We start from the raw sequence: 21,750 nt of genomic DNA, 5'->3' as shown, positions 1-21,750 counted from the left end.
TCCTGTAGATCTTTATTGTTGGAAAGATCTAAGCCTCTGTGACGGAAGACTGATGCCAACATGCTTCTGTAACCCTTAAAAGTGGGAGCTGAAAGAGATCGCTCTTTCCTCAGATATAAGAGGAAGTCAGCTATTTGAGTTACAGAGGTACTGGTCGAGGATACGGATACTGACTTGTACCAGTTTAGGAAGATTTCCCACTTCGATTGGTAGACTCTAAGGGTGGATGTTCTCCTTGCTCTAACAATCGCTCTGGTTGCCTCCTTCGGAAAACCTCTAGTTCTCGAGAGTCTTTCGATACTCTGAAGGCAGTGAGACGAAGAGCATGGAGGCCTTGGAGTACCTTCTTACGCGTGGCAGACGTAGCAGGTCCACCCTTAGGGGAAGAGTTCTGGGAACGTCTACTAGCCTGTCAACTTTGTCCCATCGTGAGAGGCGAACTTCTGCAGTACCTTGTTGACAATCTAGAACGGAGGGAATGCATATAGATCTAGATGAGACTAATCTAGTAGAAAGGCATCTAAAAGAACCACTGCTGGGTCCGGGATAGGTGAGCAAAGTATTGAGAGCCTCTTGGACATCGAGGTTGCGAAGAGAACTATGGTTGGCTGGCCCCAGGTGACCCAAAGTCTCTTGCATACATCTCTGTGGAGGGTCCAATATGTTGGAATTATTGTCCCTTCCTACTGAGACAAACTGCTAAGACATTCAAGTTGCCTTGGAAGAAACTTGTTACTAGTGAAAAGTCTAGACCTGTTGAACAGGAGAGGAGGTCACTAGCGAACTCGCACCATGTCAGAGAGTAGGTCCCTCCTTGCTAGGAGATGAACATCAAAGCAGGGAGTTGTCTGTGTTGACCTCCATTACTTTGTCTTGAAGGAGAGACCTGAAGCTTTTCCAGGTCAGACGTACTGCCAGAAGCTTCTTGCTGTTAAAATGCATTGTCCTTTGACTCAAGAGCATAATCCCGAGCATTCCCTACCGCCTAAGGTCGCACCCCAGCCTACGTCCGATGCGTCTGAGAAGAGAACGTGGTTGGGAGTCTGAACAGTCAGGGGAAGACCCTATAAAAGGTTGATAAAGTCCTTTCCTCAGGTTAGACCAGACTTATCTTCCGGAAACCGGGATCGAGACCGCTTCTAGCGTCTTGTCCTTTTCCAGTGAAGAGCTAGATGAAACCGAAGAGGACGGAGGTGTAGTCTTCCAAGTGACACCAATTGAACCACGGATGACAGTGTCCTAACCAGACTCATCCACAGCCTGACAGGGCCGTATTCCTTCTTCAGCATCTTCTGGATGGATAGCAGGGCTGGGGATTGATTTTCTTGTTCAGCCATGTCTTCATCAGAGGGTTCCTCATCCGAAACTGATGAGGAAACGGCAACGGAGTGGGCAACGTCTGACTCGCTGAATCCGGTCGCACTGGTGGATGCGTGACGGAGCCGGACACAAGATCATGGTACTGCTGCACAGTCTGTGAACTGTCAACCATGGGGATGCGAGGAAGTACAGCGACAACCCGAAACTGTCTAGACTGTCTGGGTAGTACAGACAACCCCTTATCGGGTTGCTGAGGTTGCCGCACTGCGTCACAACAAGTCACCTCTGCTGGTTGTTGAACGTCTTCCCAGTGACACACTGAACGTCCACAACCACCTCCGAGAGTAGCTTAACGTCAACGTGCGACTGGTAACCCACACTGGGTCGCACCGGTGGAGGAACCATCTCAACTGGCGGACGTGAGTAGGATACCTCAGCGTCAACAGGGCGTACAACCAACCGGTAGGAAGGTCGTTGGCAAGAAGGTTCTTCTCCGTAAAAAATCCTCTATCAAGGACTAAGCTTGGACTGCATGTCTTGCAACAAAGCCCAAGATCTATGGGAGCAGGTGTGGCAACAGACGGGGTTAGCGACTGAAGCGGAACCATTTACCCTCCCTGGAAGCATGTTATGCTTAAATTAAAGTCCATAGGAGGCTAAGCAGCTTAAGGCTCCTCTCCAAATGACAGAGTCCTCAAGGGAATATCAGAAGGAGGGAGAACAGCACTTTCTCATCTACAGGAACCATGTCCGAGAAAAGCTAGGTTCTCTCAGTGAGGGTTTCACTGGTGCAAAAGCAGCAGACCAGAAGGCAACGTTATGAAACTGCTTGACAGTCTGTGAACTGTCAAAAACTGAACTGTCAACCACAACAGGAGCGTGAGGACATACAGCACTGGTGTATAAGTAGCAGACCAGAAGGCAACGTCATGTAACTGTTTGACAGTCTGTGAGTTGGCAACAACCAAAGTTGTGTGGGGAAGCCTCAACTCCTGACTGACTAGTTTGCTGCGGGCGAGTGGCGGTAACCACAGTGTGTAGCGGAGGCTGACACACCGTGTCAAAACACGGCAGCTTGTGGTAGCTCACGCACGGCAACGGAGTGCTCTGTGTGTGGGAGTCATCATACATCTGGCAGGGTTGACTGTGCATGGGTGGAGGAGCTCTCACAACAAGAGTGTGAGAGCAGGAAGCCATGCCGGGCGCACAACCGTGGAAGGTGTAGGCCCACGGGTGCATCGTCAACCTTCTCCGCAGTCGGAGTGTGGGAGCTGGCAACAACAAAAGCTGAGTGTTGGTGCGTGGGAGGGGCTGCGGTGGGTTGCAGAGTATGCTGTATGGTATGCGGAGCATGCTGTATGGTATGCGGAGCATGCCGCATGGGTTGCGGAGAAAGCCGCATAGTACTGGAACCCGGCAGCTCTACAGCACCTTCCCACTGCTGATGCGGTAGCTCACGCATGTCAACGGATGGTGCAGCAAGAACATGCGTCTGGCAGGGTGGACTGCGCATCGGTGGTGGAGCTCTCACAGGTGGAGTGTGGGAGCAGGCAGCCGCAGTATCTGCTGAGCGCACAACCGTGGAAGGTTGTAGATTAACAGGTGCATTGTCAACCTTCCAGCATGATACTCCTGCATGAAGGAGCAAGCTGAGACTGTATAGTCTGCAGCATGGACCACTAGGGTCTATGAAAGACGACAACAAACGGAGCTACTGTCCGTTGTGACTGAGGGTCTAAAACAGCTGGTGCGGCAACAGACGGAGTTACTGCCTGTTGCGGTACCACCTTGCCTCTCTTGGGAGGTGTGCAGTCGTCGGATGACTGGAGCGAGTCCGAACTGACCCAGTGGCTACACCTAGGCCGTTGGACTTGCGCGGAAGGGACCGACTTGCACTTAAAAGCTGGAAGATTTGGTCCATGGTTTCTGCGAGAAACCTCTTCCGCAGACGAGGAATAAATGGGCTCTCTCGTCTTTGTGTGGGTGGGGTGCTCACGTCGGCAACGTGTGTAGATACACCCGAAACCACGGAGGGAAACGTCTGTTCGTCGATCAAGACCTGTGGAACCCATAAGTCCTTCGACATTACTTCTCCCCTGGGCTTGGGAGCTTGTAAGAGGTATCGGACTAGGTGAACAACTGGCACGAACAAACGAACCCTCGAACGCAACACTGTAACACTTTGCGCATATCACTTTATCACTTTTGATTTTCTGTTTGCACTTATTTCACTGAACTCGAAACTTTAAGTGATTTGTACCTGAAACACGCAATCCTATCCTTCATTAAAAGGTAGTAATTGCGAAAACAGTTTAACAATGTAACAGAAAAACCTAATGAAAGATAAAGAATTCAGTGACTGGAAAAGAGACTAAACACTAGATCAAATAAACTACGTTTAAAATCTCTCACCGCATAAAACCTGGGAACAAGAATAAAACTCTAGAAACGTTTTACCTTCTTCCCCTATAGCGACTAGGGAGAAGAGTAAAAAAACGAGAACAACGTTACCCGCTTGAACGAAACGTTTATCCTCCTCTCTCTCCCTCCGTCTCTATCTCTCTCTCTCTCTCTCTCTCTTGACTTAGAACCTGAGAGATGAGCCCAATTATATATCGTTAAAACATATTATTTGTTAAAGGAAAAAAACTGAAAGGTTTCCCAAATAAAAAGTTCCATTATTAGAATTAAAACCATTAAAGCTAAGAAAGAATGAACGAAACGCTAGAATCGGTTTACTCTTACTGCAACGTGAAACCGTGAAATACTCTCTCTCTATCGTAACGATAGAGCGCATGTTGAACGTTCTGAACGTCAACAACTGCGGAGACTAAACTAAACGTTAGTTCATCTTTGAAAACAGTACGAGACTATCAAAGAAATTCTTTCAAAAACATTAAAATTAAAATAGCATAAATTCTTAACAGGAAATACGATATGACGGGCTCAATGTTAATTAACTTCGGTTCCAAGTAAGGACCGCCTACTATTAGGAAAGGTCGCATATAAACAAACATAAAAATTAATTTTTATAAGTTTATAATAAATGGAAAGTTAATCGAAGAGGCCTATAAATGGCGGAGAGATATAAAATAAATCTATAAATTTGTTAAGCAAAATTACCAAAAACCTAAACACACTTCCGTCTAAGGGAAGTGTCGGTCATTAAAAGTGAAAGAGAGTCTATACTCTCTTCGACACCAACACTTCCGTCTAAGGGAAGGGTCGGCCATTTAAAAGTGAAAGAGAGTCCATACTCTCTTCGTCACCATAATTAAATCTATCCAAAACGAGTTCAAGTTTTGAAATGAAGATAAAACCCCTGCATAGCGAAAGCTCAAAACTGGAATAGTGTACTTCACCAAAAAGTTGTGAAAACAAATCCAGTTAGGGACGGCGTATTAGTAGGTCTTGCCGGTGGCACGACAGAGGAAAAATTGAGTTCTTGTTGACAAGAAGTACTTGAGTACCTACACACAGATGGCGCTGTTGTGTACACCCCCACCTGTATAGCGATCGCTGGCGTATCCCGACCGTAGATTTCTGTCGGGCAACAGAGTTGACAGCTACATGATCATCGGGTAAGATTAATATTGAAAAATTACATATAAAAAATCCTAAAAAATATACAGAAAACCTATGTGAGATAGATATAAAGAAGAGTTCTAGTGCTTCAAACGTTGACATAATCGCATTTTTTCATATCCTCCTTGAAATAAAAAATATTAAAATAAAACTTTTGTAGGCCTACAGTATTAGTTTTTATACAAACAATGGATTTCAATATTATGAAAGAAATGTCTAAACATATTTTTTAATATACTGTACAATATTGTTGAATATACAATACATTAACATTTAATATCTGCATATCTGGCACTCAAACATGAAAATATTTTCACTTAGTATATTCTCAAGTAATATTTAAACAATTTAAAAAAAAATTTAGAATATTAAAATATAGGAGCTTAAAAAGTGTTGATAAAAAATCCTCATTACTTACATTAAGGAAAATTTCCTTCAGAAATACTGTACCTCAAATACTGCCATGTCAATAAGTTGTTAGACAGTAGCAGGTAAATGATATATAAAAAATAAGTAAAGATCACATTTAAAATTTAGAGAATGACTGGGCCCCTCCCCTGGTGGGAAAGCCAACTTCTAATCTTTGAGCAACAACATTTCCCAATCCTTTGAGTTTTGGAATACAGATTTCGAAAAGAAAGTAACATAAAGGATAGTATTCTCAAGCTTTAAAGGAAAAAACAATTCTACGGATTCAGCTAACCTGTTAAAGAAAACTATTTACAGCAGATACCAAATATATATAGATTGGAGGAAATAAAGCATAAATTCAGAAATGCTACCTTACTCCCGATATAAAATGATAGAAATTACCTTTATAATTGAGTGTAGGCCATTGAAAACACAAAATATGGTAAACTTAAATTGGACACTGATGATTTTAGAAATAAAGTTGAAGTGTAATTTTTTCTTTAATGTTTACAGTAAAGCTTAGTACTGTGTATACTATGTTAAAAAAAAAAAAAAAAAATGTGGGTATTTCCATACATATTCTTAACTACTTTAGAGACTAAGGGAATGAATTGCTGACAAAAACAGAATTCTATTATTTCTATAATTACCTGATGTTCATAATGCTTCTCTCTTGAAGCCTAGCTTTTGTTGATGTTTACCCCCCACACTAAAAATTTCCCGTTTTCTTTCCTCTCAAAAGGCTTATGCCTCTAGTACAGTACTGAGACAATATAGAACGCAATGGAAATAACCTTGGTTTAGGTATGCAATAAATACTTAAACTTTCAGTACTTTTGTTGACCTCATGCTTGACTGGTCGACAATTTGTTTACCTCCTCCAGATAGTGTAGTATTATTAGGTTACTAGCAATCATAAGGGATGTCTTCTCCCAGATTTGTTAGTATTTCCTGTGTATATTGTTAGAGAGATTTACTTCTGCGCAATGATCATCCTCATTCATTTGGTCTCAAGCTGAGGAAAACACTGTACTGGGATATAGACAATCATTATGAAGACCTATAAAGCATTACTGTTCTTCTCATGAAGAAGAATGTATGGTGGATGAACATATTTAGAGTTCCAAATGTACAATGTCACTAACAGTTAGTTCAGGGGAAAATCCAAAGAAGATTAAGCTAGTTGATTAGAGTGAGGATGATGTTTATAATGCCACTCATAATACCACTCAGTTTTTGATGAGCTCTCAGTTTTGGATGAGCTCTCAGGCTGTAATAGCATTGAGCTTCAGAAGCTCTATTCATCTTCAACTTCATTTTTCAAATCTAAGAAGGCTAGTCAGTCTGTCATCAGACAAAAGAGATACTATCCTAACATGACCAGTTTTTAAACTAGCCTAACTCCTCAAATTCTGCCCAATGGTTCCAGTGTACCAGTGAGTAAGGGTTGCAACTACTGCGAAACTCTCACATTTCCGTGATATGGTCTGCTTTTCACAGCCACTGGTTTATAAGGCAGAAGACCAAGCTGGTAGCTTGCATCTTAATATCCCTCCACTTGTTGAAGCAACCACTTTATTCATATATTAAGCATATGACATATTACATGGCTCCTGTGAAGCAAAGTGTACCTATTTTCGATAATCTTTGAAAGTTTGAGTGAAAGCTGCTTGGCTGCATTATTCTTCGGATGGCTACAAAAATGACTATTTTGCCAGAAAAGAAAATGCCATTAAGATAAGCTTTCACAATCTTACTGTGAGATACGTACCCTCTTGCTGTACAATACATTTAAGTGTATAAAAAGTTCAATCTCAATTTTCTGGTAATGTACATATTTCAGCAAACTAAATTAATGGGCAATACCTAACCACTTATATATTTAATAATGGACAAAAGTTGAAAAAGTACTACATACGTCCTATTTCTTAACTATGCAAAACAACAAGTTCTTCCTCCAAATTGTTGGAACTCCAGGTTCCACCTCATGACCGAGGTAGCGACTGATCTGTAAGTGAACAGGAATACTATCCCTAAATTAAAACAACAGATGAGTTGCCAACCTATAATAAAAAACATCCAGAAGAAGTTATGGCGGCAACAACCAAATAAAGGTTAAAGTTGTCTGGTTTCAGTTCCGGTCTCCTCAGAATAGATGCTCACCAGAATGTCAGCTGGACAAGCCTAACCCCCAAATGTGGTGCCCAACCACAGTAGTGGCTTCCCCAGTAAACAGCTTAAACTTACTGTCCAGGGCAGGGATCGATCTGCTGCCATGCAAATGCTAGGCGAACTCATTACCACTGTTCTAGCCAGGAGGCTAGTTTGATTGATTGTACACAAACTTATCAAACTATCGATTCAATGTCCTAATGAAGTCATCATATTAGCGCAATGGTACTCTATGCAGCCCTCTCAAAAAAAATTATCACAAAAACATTTTTTTTTTCAGTGATACCTCCTGATTGACCAATACAATAAATCAAAGAAATTTAATACCAGTAATCTTTGAAACCTTACCTGCCCTATGTTCTTGGATGAAATTATTGTTATAAAACCCAAATCACACTGTGTGATGGTTTTAAGGAAAAGAAGACTCTTATGATAATCAGACACTTCTTAAAATCACAAATGAAGAAATGTCCATTTTTCAGAGCATCTTTTCCTATGCAATTTGAGTTTCCCTATAACGAATGTTAACGATGCCTACCGGTAACCTATTGAAAACGTCCCTGCCTGGCAATCTACTGGACTGGAGTTTGAGTCCCGCTCAAGCATGATAGATTCTTGTAGTGTCTTCAACCTCACCACCCTTGTGAGCTAAGGACAGTGATTTGGGAGAGCCTATAGGACTACCAGCTTAGTTATCAGCAGCTATTGCCTGGCTCTCCCTAGTCCTAACTTGGGTGGAGAGGGGCTTGGGCACTGATCATATGGATACATGGTCAGTCTAGGGCTTTGTCCTGCTAGGGCATTATCGCTGACCCTTGCTTCTGCCATTCATGAGTGACCTTTAACTCTTTAAACACGTATAACCCTGGAATGCCAACAAAATAATACCCCACTTACAAATCAAGAAAAAACTTACTGTGGAATTTCTATTTTCAGTTTTGGCAAGTTTTTCTCTAGTTGGAGAAAGCACTTTATTGCCAATTTTGAATATTTCCGACGTTAACGACTTTGAAGATGCTAAAATACGCTCCTTGGCCGAGGGAGTTGTGGCAACATTAACTTCCTTTTCGGAGCCAAATTCACCGCTTTTTCTTTTGCTTGACCTGCAAGTATATGGCAAAGTAAGAGCAGATGGAAATTAAAACTTAATCAAATTACAAATACTATATACAGTACAGTTATACTGTACTGTAGGCAACAATTAGATTATTTTAAAAGCACATTAAGGGAATATTTTACAATCAAACTAAATTAGAACATTGCTGGCATTGGAAGACTATATTAGGGCAAAATAATAACAGAAAAGGAGATGCATCAATCTCATCAAATGAACTAAGGTAAAATGTGAAGATATAAATACCCCTAATTAGGCTTCAGCACAGGAATTGATGCTCCCAATAACAACAAATCACACTAAACAAATTTCTCAACAATATCAAAGTAAAATGAGTCCCGTAGATAAGAACGTTCAACTGTAGATCAAGATAAAAACTTCTGCATAATATATTAAAAAGGTTTTGAATAACTGTAAAACAATATACATTAACTAACACTTTCAAAAGTATCTTATTATGTGAAACAGCTCTATGAATTTTTGATACATAAGTACGCCAGCTCAAGCGTGTTAGTAAAATCAGGTGACTGGAAACAAAAGAGAGTATAGTACTTTAATTATGCTGTACTAAAAAAATTTCAACTTGAGAATCAACTATTGACACGTATCTCGTTCTTATGTAGGGGACTTGCCATATGCATTCCTACTAGTGACTAAAATGTGAATAACACAGTCTAGCGCACAATCATATTGCAAAAATAGTATACAGTACTGTAGTACCTTGGTTTACGAGTAAATCAGAATACGAGCAAATTAGTAAACGAACATAAAAATTCAAATCGAGTTACAAGCACCGTATTGGTCTGCAAGAACAGTTTTCCTCCATATACACATAGTTTGTGGACAAGTACAAATGAAACTACTGTAGCACGAAATCACTCTCGTGATGCCCATACACTACACAGTGTTCACACCATGTTCATGCGATTTAAACCCCATTTTCAAGGCATTTCAAATAAAAGTTAAAAGAGGTCATCTCTATCTAAGCTCCTTACCAAAATTGAATGTAAGTGTAAAAAATGACGACCAAGTGTCCATAAAGCGTAAATTAAGAGACTCGGTTTGAGATAGTGAACATCATTCAAGAGACAAAACTCTAGATATTTTAACAGAAATGCTCCTACAGGGATTCTTCTTCCAAGCAGTAAACTCCCCCCCACCCCTCCTCCTCCTCCACTCTTGTCTCCCTCATGCCAACAACAACTCTCCTCAAAGGTAGAGTTAATTTGTCAATATTTCTTTTTTTTTATCAAAACTATTAATTTTTATTTATTTCTGAATTTAGGGGGTATAATTTGTTCAATTATTCCATTCTGAACCATTAAAAATGAGTGTATGTGTACTTATGGACTCCTGAATTTCCTTTAGCCTACTTCTTATGGGAAAAATTGTTTTACAATACGAGCATTTTAGTTAACGAGCTCGCTCCTGGAACACATTAAACTCGCAAACCAAGGTACTACCATTAGGTACTGTACATAAACATGAATTATATGTGGGTACATGAATTATATTGCAGCTCATACTCTCAAATTCTACATTTATTAAAGATACTATACAAATCAAGTAAGGCGCCACTACCACTCCATCTATTAACATGCCTATCTGCTGTGGCTTCTCATCATTTATACAAAAAAATGCCTAACTAGACAAATTACCTGCCAATCTCATTTCACCATCTTTAGCAATAGAAACATACCAATATGCATTTTGTCTAGCAATCATAAGTTTATTCTATATGGAAAAACATTGAGAAAGTTAATATTCTTAATCACAAAATATGAATACTTGGCCCTTACCTTATATAAAGAGCCCATTTCAGCAACGAGCTTTGGAAGGACGAGTTTTTGTTTTGTAAAACAATCTATTGCATATAAATTTATAAATGCTTTTCATATTTTTTGCACAAGCTTTTCCATGGCTAATAATTTACCTTTTATTTCAAATCCCGTGAATGATTTGTAATAAAATAAAAACTCCCATTGACATATAAAATAAATAGTTTTAATTAGAATCAAATGTATACTTTGCGTGTGGTGGCAATGGTACATGTCGAATTAACATTAGATTACTAATAAACATATGAATGTATCTGGAATACTATTTCAGTCCATCTAAAAATGTATTCAATTTCTATTTCACTATTAGGTAATCCATGAAGACTGTGGAGAATATTACAACACAGAAAAAGTCTATTAAAACTTCTGGTACTTCATATCAATTTATAATATATCAACTTAGATAATTTACTCTCAATGCCTGTAATGCATTTTGTACATCGCTAATCATTGAATCAGAGAAGCTAGGCAATGTTGATATTGCCAAAAAAAAAAACCCTTAAACATCCTTTGGAAAAGGTGTGGGGGTATCAACTTCACTCCATAAATAGTTGCAACAATCTGATGAGTATCATTATGTAGTGGGCTCCCTAGTAAAGGTTACAGACATATGGGAGATGAATTGTACTGGATATATATACAGTATATATGTTTGAACATACATGTATACTGTACTGTATATACATACTGTATATAGTCAGTATATTTCATCCAACATATTTCTTTTCCTATGTGTGTCTATATATATATATATATATATATATATATATATATATATATATATATATATATATATATATATATATATATATATATATATATATATATATATATATATATATATATATATATATATGTATGTATGTATGTATATATATATATATATATATATATATATATATATATATATATATATATATATATATATATATATATATATATATATTTTTATATATATATAAATATACACATATACATATATATACTGTATATATATATATATAATATATATATATATATATATATATATATATATATATATATATATATATATATATATATATATATATATATATATATATGGTGACCGGAATTCTTGCCGCATACATTTTCGCCGTAGGACTTTTTGTCACGGACTTTTAGCCGTAGGAATCTTTGCCACTAGGAATTTTTGCCGTAAGGAATTCTTGCCGCAAAATGCATATTACTTTTATAATTTAAAGGTATATGAAAGAGTTGACCTATAAAAAAAATAAGTATAGTGGCCTACAAACATACATCTAATGCGATGGATGGTCTCTGATAATTAGCTCTTACTTATGAAGTTTTAAACAAGCAGTTTTAGCCCATACATACACTCCACTGGTCTTTGATAAATAGCTCGTGCTTCTAAAGTTTAAAACAAGTTGTTACATACCTACTTGCATACGTACATACACACACACATCTATGTATGCATTCCTGTGGATATGTGGAATGTTTATGAACGGACTTTAAATAAGTTACCAAACACCAATAATAGTATAGAAGGGTTTCATAATGCCTTGCAAAGTTCTGTTACAAAATTCCACCCAAATATTTGACAATTAATTAACCTTTTGAAAAACGAAGAGAGTCTAGCAAAAAAGATAAGAATTGATATTGAACGTGGTGAAGAAAAAGTACAAGGATGTTTACGTACGAATACAAAGCATTGTTTCGAGATATGATTTTCAGCGTAAAGTACACTATTTACGGAGTATTGCAATGAATTTGCACTCATTCTAAACTTGATTAAAGTTTTTTTTTTTTTTTTTTTTTTAATATTTTGAATTTTAAATAAATAAACCTTCTATATTGTAATACCTTTGTTGTTGATTTTATTTTGACAATGACGAATATTTAAATATTTATTGTAACTTCAATTGCTCTTAAATTTATTACTTTTTTTAAATAAATAAACTTTCAGTTTTATAATACACTATTATGTTCATACCCTTTTATACTCATACTTTAGATATATTTTATTAATTATACGGCATTCATGTATGTAGTAGAGTGTATGTATGTATGCTAAAAACTGCTTGTTTAAAACTTACTAAGTAAGAGCTAATTAGATGTATGTGTGTATGTATGTATGTAAATAGGTATGTATACTTCTTGTTTATAAACAAATTGTTTTAAACTTTAGAAGCACGAGCTATTTATCAAAGACCAGTGGGGTGTATGTATGGGCTAAAACTGCTTGTTTAAAACTTCATAAGTAAGAGCTAATTATCAGAGACCATCCATCGCATTAGATGTATGTATGTAGGCCACTATACTTATTTTTTTTATAGGTCAACTCTTTCATATACCTTTAAATTATAAAAGTAATATGCAATTTGCGGCAAGAATTCCTTACGGCAAAAATACCTAGTGACAAAGTTTCCTACGGCAAAAAGTCCGTGACAAAAAGTCCTACGGCGAAAATGTATGCGGCAAGAATTCCTAGAACCATATATATATATATATATATACAGTATATATATGTATATGTGTATATTTATATACATATATAAAATTATATATATATATATATATATATATATATATATATATATATATATATATATATATATATATATATATATATACACATATATATATATAATCTGTAAATTTCATGCACCATATTTCTTTTCCTATATAATACATATACTCTATATATAAATGTGTATATACAAAAACAAATATAAATACTGCATGCATATTCATATAAACATACAGTGTGTATATGTATATGTATATATATATATATATATATATATATATATATATATATATATATATATATATATATATATATATATATATATATATATATATATATATATATACTGTATATATATATTATATATATATATATATATATATAATATATATATATATATATATATATATATATATATATATATATATATATATACACCATGTATACAGAATGCTTGTATGTATATGTAAGTAACATCATTTGAATACCTAACATATCGAGTGACTTCATTAACAGGATTTTTTCATGCAAAATAAAATCCCTCTAAAACCATTTAACTTTTTGAATTCACAAATTTCCTATGAAATAAGAAAAAAATTCCTCTGGAAAAGTCAAATTCTGTACCTTATTAAATCATGATAGTGTAATAATTATAAGTGAAATTTAGCTGGAACATCCAAGAACAACGATCACTCACTTTTGCGAACTTTGACTAGATTCGGATGGCCTTCGTATTCTTGGCTCTGCGGATATTATTCTATTATCGATTTTGACATCTATGGGGGTGCTCAGGTGGGCGGATAATCTTTGCAAGTTGCGATTGTCGTCGTGGGATCTCAGGTTGAGGATATCGTCTTCCCCAGAGCTTGCGTCTAGTCTTCCTACTGTATACGATGATTCTGCCGCAGTGTCGCCTATCTGCGCCACTTCAAGCTCGTGACCTGTCAAAATGTGATGCTTTTTATAAGAGCAAAAGAGTTTATATCTAATTACTAAATTTTACTAAATCAAAACAAATGGTTGTTGCCTACTTTTCATTTTTATTATTATTATATTTGATAATTATAGTCATTATTATTATTATTATTATTATTATTATTATTATTACTTCAGTACAGTATTACCATCATCATCAATATTACTATTATCATCATCATTATTAATTTTTTAATGTAGTGAGTGAAAGTTCCCATGGAACAATCATAAGATGCTATTAATTTTAAAAGCACCCTTATAAAGAACCAATTGACTTTTGAAGAAGAAGAAAAACAAGGAGTGGGATAAAAGACAATGAAAAACAAAAGGTAATGACAAGTACAGCAGTAACCACAGTGAAATTATATAGTACAGTACTTTGCACTACAAAAACACTCACTACATAAAAAAAAAACATGAAAACTAATGCACTGACACATGGCACTTTTCAGTATAACAATACACATTTTTTCAAACCTGTGGTCTTCTCCGTCAATATTACAGACTGCAAATACTAGTTCTGCCTAAGTGCAATGCTGCCATATTGCAGAGTATCTGGCAATACTCCTATGAACTATGTATTCAGTACAATCAAGTATATTGCATTTCGTTTTGTTAGGTAGGGATACTGGATTTGCTAGTTATAAAACAAACTGGATGAAGAGAGTTCAGTAGAAATATTTTTTTTGTCCAGTAAGAGATGTACACTTATACATGGACAAACCAAGGTAATAGAGGTAGTGTCCCTGGTTTGTTTTGTGGACTGCAGGTCCATAACTGCCAGATGTTTAAGCAGCTCTTCTGGGAGAAGAACTGTTTTGAAAGTTTTTTTTGGATGCATTGAACAGTTTTGACTTAATCTCCGTGTCATAATAAAAGAAATGCCATGACTTTTTATCATGTTATGTAGCCCAATCATTGAATGGTAACTCACAACTTTTTGGAATTTGTAAATACAATTAAAATTGGGGTTCTTTATCCTCATTCCCAACATAACATCAATCATTTTAGTACAGACTGTCCTCAATTTAAAAACTAATAGGTTCCAAGAAGCTGTTTGTAAATTTTGTTGAAATTTTAGCCTATGGTAGGCATAACTCTCATGACTACGATTCCCAGCTCCAAAAGTCAACAGATGGTCCAATTTCTTATGAAATAAATACAGGTTATTGCAAATGTTGTATTGTTGACTTTATTAAATATGTTGTTTATTATAGCATTTCTCTCTCTTATTACAGTACTGAATACAAACTTTTGATACAATTATCATCATTATTATTATTACTATTATTATTATCATTATTACTATTATTATTATTATTACTAGCTAAGCTACAACCCTAGTTGGAAAAGCAAGATGTTATACGCCCAAGGGCTCTAACAGGGAAAAATAGCACAGTGAGAAAAGAAAATAAAGAAATTTATTATTTCAATTGGATTGGTGTTTGTATCTCTGAATGTTTGCAAGTTAAGGACCTTCTGTAAAGAACTTTTCTGGCTATCCAAATTTACCCCAATGGCATTCATCATCATCATCATCCCCTCCCACGCCTATTGACGCAAAAGGCCTCAGTTAGATTTCGCCAGTCGTCTTTCTCTTGAGCTTTCAAATCAATACTTCTCCATTCATCATCTACTTTACGCTCCATAGTTCTCAGCCATGTAGGCCTGGGTCTTCAAACTCTCCTAGTGCCTTGTGGGGCCCAGTTGAAAGTTTGGTGAACTAATCTCTTGTGGAGTGCAAAGAGCATGCCCAAAACATCTCCATCTACCCCTCACCATGATCTCATCCACATTGCAGGCTTTAATATCATCATAAAGGTATTCATAACATCAAACCACTTATTAACTATTGCTATAAAATCGACCGTTTCCTGCCAATTGTTACTCACTAGTAAGCCTCTTTCTCCTAAAAAGTACAATCCCTTTGGACCTGAATCTTTTAGTAATTGTACAAAATACTTTACACACTGTTTTTGTAAGCCACTTACATTGATATGTGTTATAAATTTTATATACTAAAGCATACTCTGATATGGTTTTCATTATCATTTCACAGATACAGGAATCAGATAAAATATTTCCATAAGAGAATTTTTTTTTTAAATATTATTTCCAATCAACTTTATCAAATGGGAGTTTCAGAAAATATGAACACTTTGTTATTAGCAAATAGGATTTATTTTTCTAAATCACTAGGCCTAAAATTAAGGACAATTGCCACAGTGGAAAAGCCAGCTTTTTCAACATTTATAATAATAGCATTCAGTATTTATGCACATTGGAATTATCTTATTGTTAGCAAATGGAATGTTTCCAGCTTCCCACCAAGCCTCTCAACATAATTACCAGAAAATATCATGAGGCTCATACTCATATAAAACATCTAACCCTTTGTCATGACTCCACTTACTAGATATATTCATTTCATCAAATGAAATTATGACAGTTTTTTCTTTTTCTGTCGCTGTTTATGGTTTTGCTTTCATCAGTGACAAAACAGAATGCAAAATACGTGGCTCATGTTTTAGATTTTGTACTCGCTTGGTCAGCATGTTTTTTATGGCAAAAGCAATCCTCTCTCAGTTTGATAACAGGAATAGTAATAATACTCATGCTCCTGAGAGTGAGAGCCGACGACATATATTCATAGGTCCATTGACCGACAGGTTTACTAGTTAAGAGAGCATTTGCCTGTGTTGAACTTAGCATAGGTCGAAATACAGTACCTTGTATTTGCCATTTTCTTTTCTAAACTAACTAGGTTCAGTTCTTGCTGTCTTTTCCAAATGGTTTATCGTTTTCTTTATCTCTTCCACTTCCTCTACTTGTTTGATTGTATTTTGTTCAGTTAATATCATCGGCATGGTTCTCTGCTTTAAAACAAACTGAACAAATCAGAGGACTTCCAGTTAAAGTTATCTGTGAATTTGGAAGCATATAGACTTTTATTTTGTTCTTTTGGGATACGAAAATATCGAATACCCAATTTAATGGACTTTTTGCCTATCTTTAGGGCATCCAACTACAACACAAAGTGAAGGCATGGCGATTAGAAGTTAATACTGTAAACCTAACAGACACAACACAAATAAGTGACTCTCGTCATGTCAAGCCTCAATCACAGGTCTACTAGTAGCTCCACCTAACTCCAATAACATGAGCGTACCTCGCTTGAGAGTCAACCTCTCCAAGTACAGTATATCTAAAGGACCACGAGTGCCCGGATAAAATAATGAGAGGCGAGTGGCCGAGCTTCCCAGTGAACAGTGAATACTGTCGTCTATAGCATAAGAAATATGAGACTTATTACTACTGTTGGGGTGAGAAGTTCTTACTTTGGCGAGCGGAGGGTATAGTAGGATCAAACCAACTTGCTCGGTCTTCTGCCTCACAATCTAGTTTAGTCTTATCGAGTGACTAGAATTGTGAAAGTAAGGGTTTAGCAGGAGAAGAAACTAAAGCATGTAAAGATTTTCAGGTGTACATTCAGATCCCTTACTTAATGAAATGCCATTAATTCAAAATGACTATCTCCTTCTTTGTCTACATCTTTTCCCACTTCTATGTGGGGTCGATGTTTCTGGTCAGCTTTCTCCATCTACCTCTGTCCCACACCTCATCACTAGTTAATCTCTTTGATCGAAGGTCATCCTTGATACAGTCCAACCACCTTCATTCTCCTCATAAGAATGAATTTTATTTTCATTCCTAATTCAAAATGACTATAGGAATCTACTGACAAATCTAAATCAATTCCTAATTCAAAATGACTATAGGAATTGATTTAAATTTGTCAGTGGGTTGGGAAGGACCAAAATTTGTGTCGTCTACTGATGGCGGTGAGTCAATATCATCTCCATCCAGCTACAATCACCTAGCCTAGGTTTCCCCAACTTGCTAGAACTGTTAACATGATAGTTGATCATTTAAACATATTCCCCCAATATTGATTTTTTGAGGTGAAAGGAAATAGGAAATTTTTTTTTAATTTTTGGAGTAAACGTTGATTAAAGAAGCAATATGAATATCAAGGGAGATTCATAGAAATAAGATTATTCTGGTTATCTTGTTGTCATGAACAAAATGTACCTTGTCACTAATAACAATAACAAAAGAATTTGTCACGAACTCCATATTTGGTCATCATTAACAAACATTATCTTTTTAGTATTAACCCTTTTACCCCCAAAGGACGTACTGGAACGTTTCACAAAAGCCATCCCTTTACCCCCATGGACGTACCGGTACGTCCTTGCAAAAAAAGGCTATAAAAATTATTTTTTTCATATTTTTGATAATTTTTTGAGAAAATTCAGACATTTTCCAAGAGAATGAGACCAACCTGACCTCTCTAAGACAAAAATTAAGGCTGTTAGAGCAATTTAAAAGAAATATACACCAAAATGTGCTGGGAAAAAGTAACCCCTTGGGGGTTAAGGGTTGGAAATTTCCAAAAAGCCTGGGGGTAAAAGGGTTAACATGACAAAAACTAATTTCTATCAACTCCAGTCTCCAAGGCCAGTTACGAGCATGTCGTCAGACATACCCATGTAAAAGCTTACAATACCCACCTGTAAAATGTGCTCTGAGCTGATAAAGATACGTCATAACGGCTAATTTGTCAGGCACTGTAAGAATGACCATGTCTTGTGGCTCGATGAGACGGGTCACGCCTAACCTTTCGCCCGCTTCGAAGGCTTTCTTGCAGTTACCCTTAACATCTTGTGGGGATAAACTGTCGTAATCTCTGTGGAGGAGAGGAAGAACAAATTAAGTGTATACAGAAAAATATGGTTATATAGTAGTTTATTACAGGGTAATGTAACCTAGGGAAAAACCAATTTGTTCTATAGAAAGAGGTCCGTTCTCTTCGAAAATGACACTCGTTCCTGTCGGTAATTAATATTTTCAGAAATATATATATAAATATATATATATATATATATATATATATATATATATATATATATATATATATATATATATATATATACATATATATATATCTATCCACCGATAATGGGGGGCCCCCCGTGGGAACTCGTTTTTTTGGGTGGAGTAAACATACTGGGGAAACGGTATATAACGGTAAAAAAATCAAATTTAGCTATTAATCAAAGTATCATATTTACCTAAATAATATATATGTAACATATATTTCCAAGCATAAGACGACCTTTAAATCCTAAAATTCAACCCTGAAAATATGGAGTTGTCTCATGCAACCGAAGGGAAAATTACACATTGATGCTTTTGCAAAACACGGGCTCTTGCGTTGAATTTCTAAGTAATTGGTAGGCTAGCCTAGACCTCGGTACGATAACCGATAAAGGTAACAAAATCATAATTACCTTATATATTATTAGCATAAGTTAATGATGAGTATCCTGTTTGAGTTAATAATCCACATCGGCAATAAAATCAACTTTTATTAATGTGAGTTCACCGGACAAAAAGTTGTAAACAACTAAACATAATGTTATGGTTGCATTCTCAGCAACTTTTATCTTTCTTTTTGTCTAACCTTTCGACAATTTTACTTGTAGCGTTAATTACGATAATAATCAATTTAAGATTTGCATGATATTAATTTTCTAATTAAAAATAAATCATGATTCAAAGTATCCTACCTTGTTATCAAATCTCTGTTACATCGAACGTTCTAGTAAGCATACAACTGTTCGATTCCTTGGCTAATATTATAACTTTTAATTTAAAACTAGTCTAATATTTCTGTCTTTTTGCTGGTGGTTCCATAATTGATGTGATCATCATTTGCAAAGAAATTAAACAGACTTAATAATGAAGTTACATTATTCTACGATTAAAATAGTGACCTGGAAGCTGTTCACAAACAAACACAAACAGGATGAAAATTAAAAAAAAAAAAATCATAACAAACTAGAGGGGCACTCAGTAGTCAGTAGAGCGCAGACCTCCTCCGCGGCAAATTATTTCTCGACCCTTTTGCCTGACCTTGACCTTTGACCTTGCCATGCATTAATTGGTATGGATTTTCATACACTCAAATATGAACCAAGTTAGAAGTCTCTGTGACAACCATGTCCAAACTTATGGCGGATTAGGTGAATTAGACATTATGGTTGACCGTAACCTTGACCTTCCAAAAATTAATCTCTTCCAGCTTTTTTCATAACAGTTAATCCATGCAAGTTACATTGCTTTACGATTAAAATTGTAACCAGTTAACTGTTCACAAACAAAAACACGAACAGGATGAAAAAAGAATAAAAAACCAAAATCATAGCCAACTAAAGTGGCACTCAATAGAGCGCAGACCTCCACTGCGGCACCATATTTCTCGACCTTTTGTTCGACCTTGACCTTTGCCCTTAACGTGTAATAATTGGCGTGAACTTTCATACACTTAAATATGAAAGAAGTTTGAAGTCTCTGTGAAAACTATGTCCAAACTTATGGCTGATTACGTGACTTGGACATTTTGCTTGACTGTGACCTTGACCTTTGACCTTGCTATGTATTAATTGGTATGGATTTCCATACACACAAATATGAACCAAGTTAGAAGTCTCTCTGACAACCCTGTCCAAACTTATGGCTGATTACGTGAGTTGGACATTATGCTTGACTGTGACCTTGACCTTTGACCTTAACATGTATTAATATGCTTGAATTTTCATACACTCTAATATGAACCAAGTTTTAAGTTTGTGACGACTATGTCCAAACTTATGGCTGATTACGCGAATTGGATATTTTGCATGATCGTAACCTTGACCTTTGACCCTGACCTTCCAAACTTTATTCATTTCAAGCTATTTACATAACAGTTAATCCCTGAAAGTTACATTACTCTATAAAATATAATAATTTCCAGCTTTTTACATAACAGTTTATCCATGGAGGTTTCATAACTCTACGATTAAAATTGTGGCCAGGAAGCTGTTCACAAACAAACAAACATACGCAGGGGGGTAAAACATAACCTCCTTAAAAAGTAGCTTGAATGGGGTCTAACAATAAACGCGCTGTTGATCACCGACTTCGCAACAGAGGCCAATTCTTCTTTAAAAGACGGGAAAGTAATTTCAAGTTGAAATTGGATGCCCCTAAACCTGTCCATTTGTCTGTTACGAGATACAAGTTTTAGCTGACCTTCTACTCTCTCTCTCTCTCTCTCTCTCTCTCTCTCTCTCTCTCTCTCTCTCTCTCTCTCTCTCTCTCTCTCTCTCTCTCTCTCTTAGTGGGGTTAGTGTCGTCAGTATACCTAACACTGTACACTGTAGATATTAATGAAGCTTTTGAATCTCTCTCTCTCTCTCTCTCTCTCTCTCTCTCTCTCTCTCTCTCTCTCTCTCTCTTTCATGACTTTTTAGTATGAATGTGGTTCAGCCAAGATTTTTAGCTCACTACATACTCTCTCTCTCTCTCTCTCTCTCCTCTCTCTCTCTCTCTCTCTCTCTCTCTCTCTCAGATAGGTCGATCTTCCCACATTTAAGTAATTTGCGACAGAAACGAAGTCAGACGCGACCAACTTCGATATACGAAGACTCCTTGAGACTGACAAGCATATTTCTACCCTTTAAAACCAACAAGAGATTCTTTATCGTCACAACGATAACGTCATGTTAACGAACCTGACCTTTTAAGACGAGTAACTATTTCGTTTGAGTCGTTACTGACTAAAATGGTAACAGCAAATGAAAATGTATATATACAGTATACTAGTGTACACGATCCGTCATTAAGGATGTCTAAATATTTAGATATGCACACACACGCACATACACAGATTTAACCCTTCCTAACTACAACCCAATGGTTCGGCAATTTGTGGA

General features: G+C 36.3%; 1 protein-coding gene across 1 annotated transcript in view; it reads right to left on the bottom strand.

Annotated features, from left to right (window-relative positions):
• Nucleotides 1-19,388, bottom strand: part of LOC137645558 (EH domain-binding protein 1-like) — an 89,193-nt gene extending 69,805 nt beyond the window's left edge. Inside the window, exons 1-4 of the mRNA XM_068378360.1 lie at nucleotides 19,282-19,388; nucleotides 18,502-18,677; nucleotides 13,650-13,893; nucleotides 8,405-8,591 (exon numbers count right to left, since the gene is read on the bottom strand). Coding sequence (XP_068234461.1) covers nucleotides 8,405-8,591; nucleotides 13,650-13,893; nucleotides 18,502-18,574 — 504 coding nt within the window. The 5' untranslated portion in view covers nucleotides 18,575-18,677; nucleotides 19,282-19,388. The remainder of the gene's footprint in view (nucleotides 1-8,404; nucleotides 8,592-13,649; nucleotides 13,894-18,501; nucleotides 18,678-19,281) is intronic.
• Nucleotides 19,389-21,750: the final 2,362 nt, after the last annotated feature.

The sequence above is a fragment of the Palaemon carinicauda genome, chromosome 8 (assembly GCF_036898095.1).
Source record: "Palaemon carinicauda isolate YSFRI2023 chromosome 8, ASM3689809v2, whole genome shotgun sequence".
NCBI classification, from domain to species: domain Eukaryota; kingdom Metazoa; phylum Arthropoda; class Malacostraca; order Decapoda; family Palaemonidae; genus Palaemon; species Palaemon carinicauda.
The sequence above is the reverse complement of the archived record's forward strand: the minus strand, read 5'-3'. Positions and strand labels throughout refer to the sequence as shown.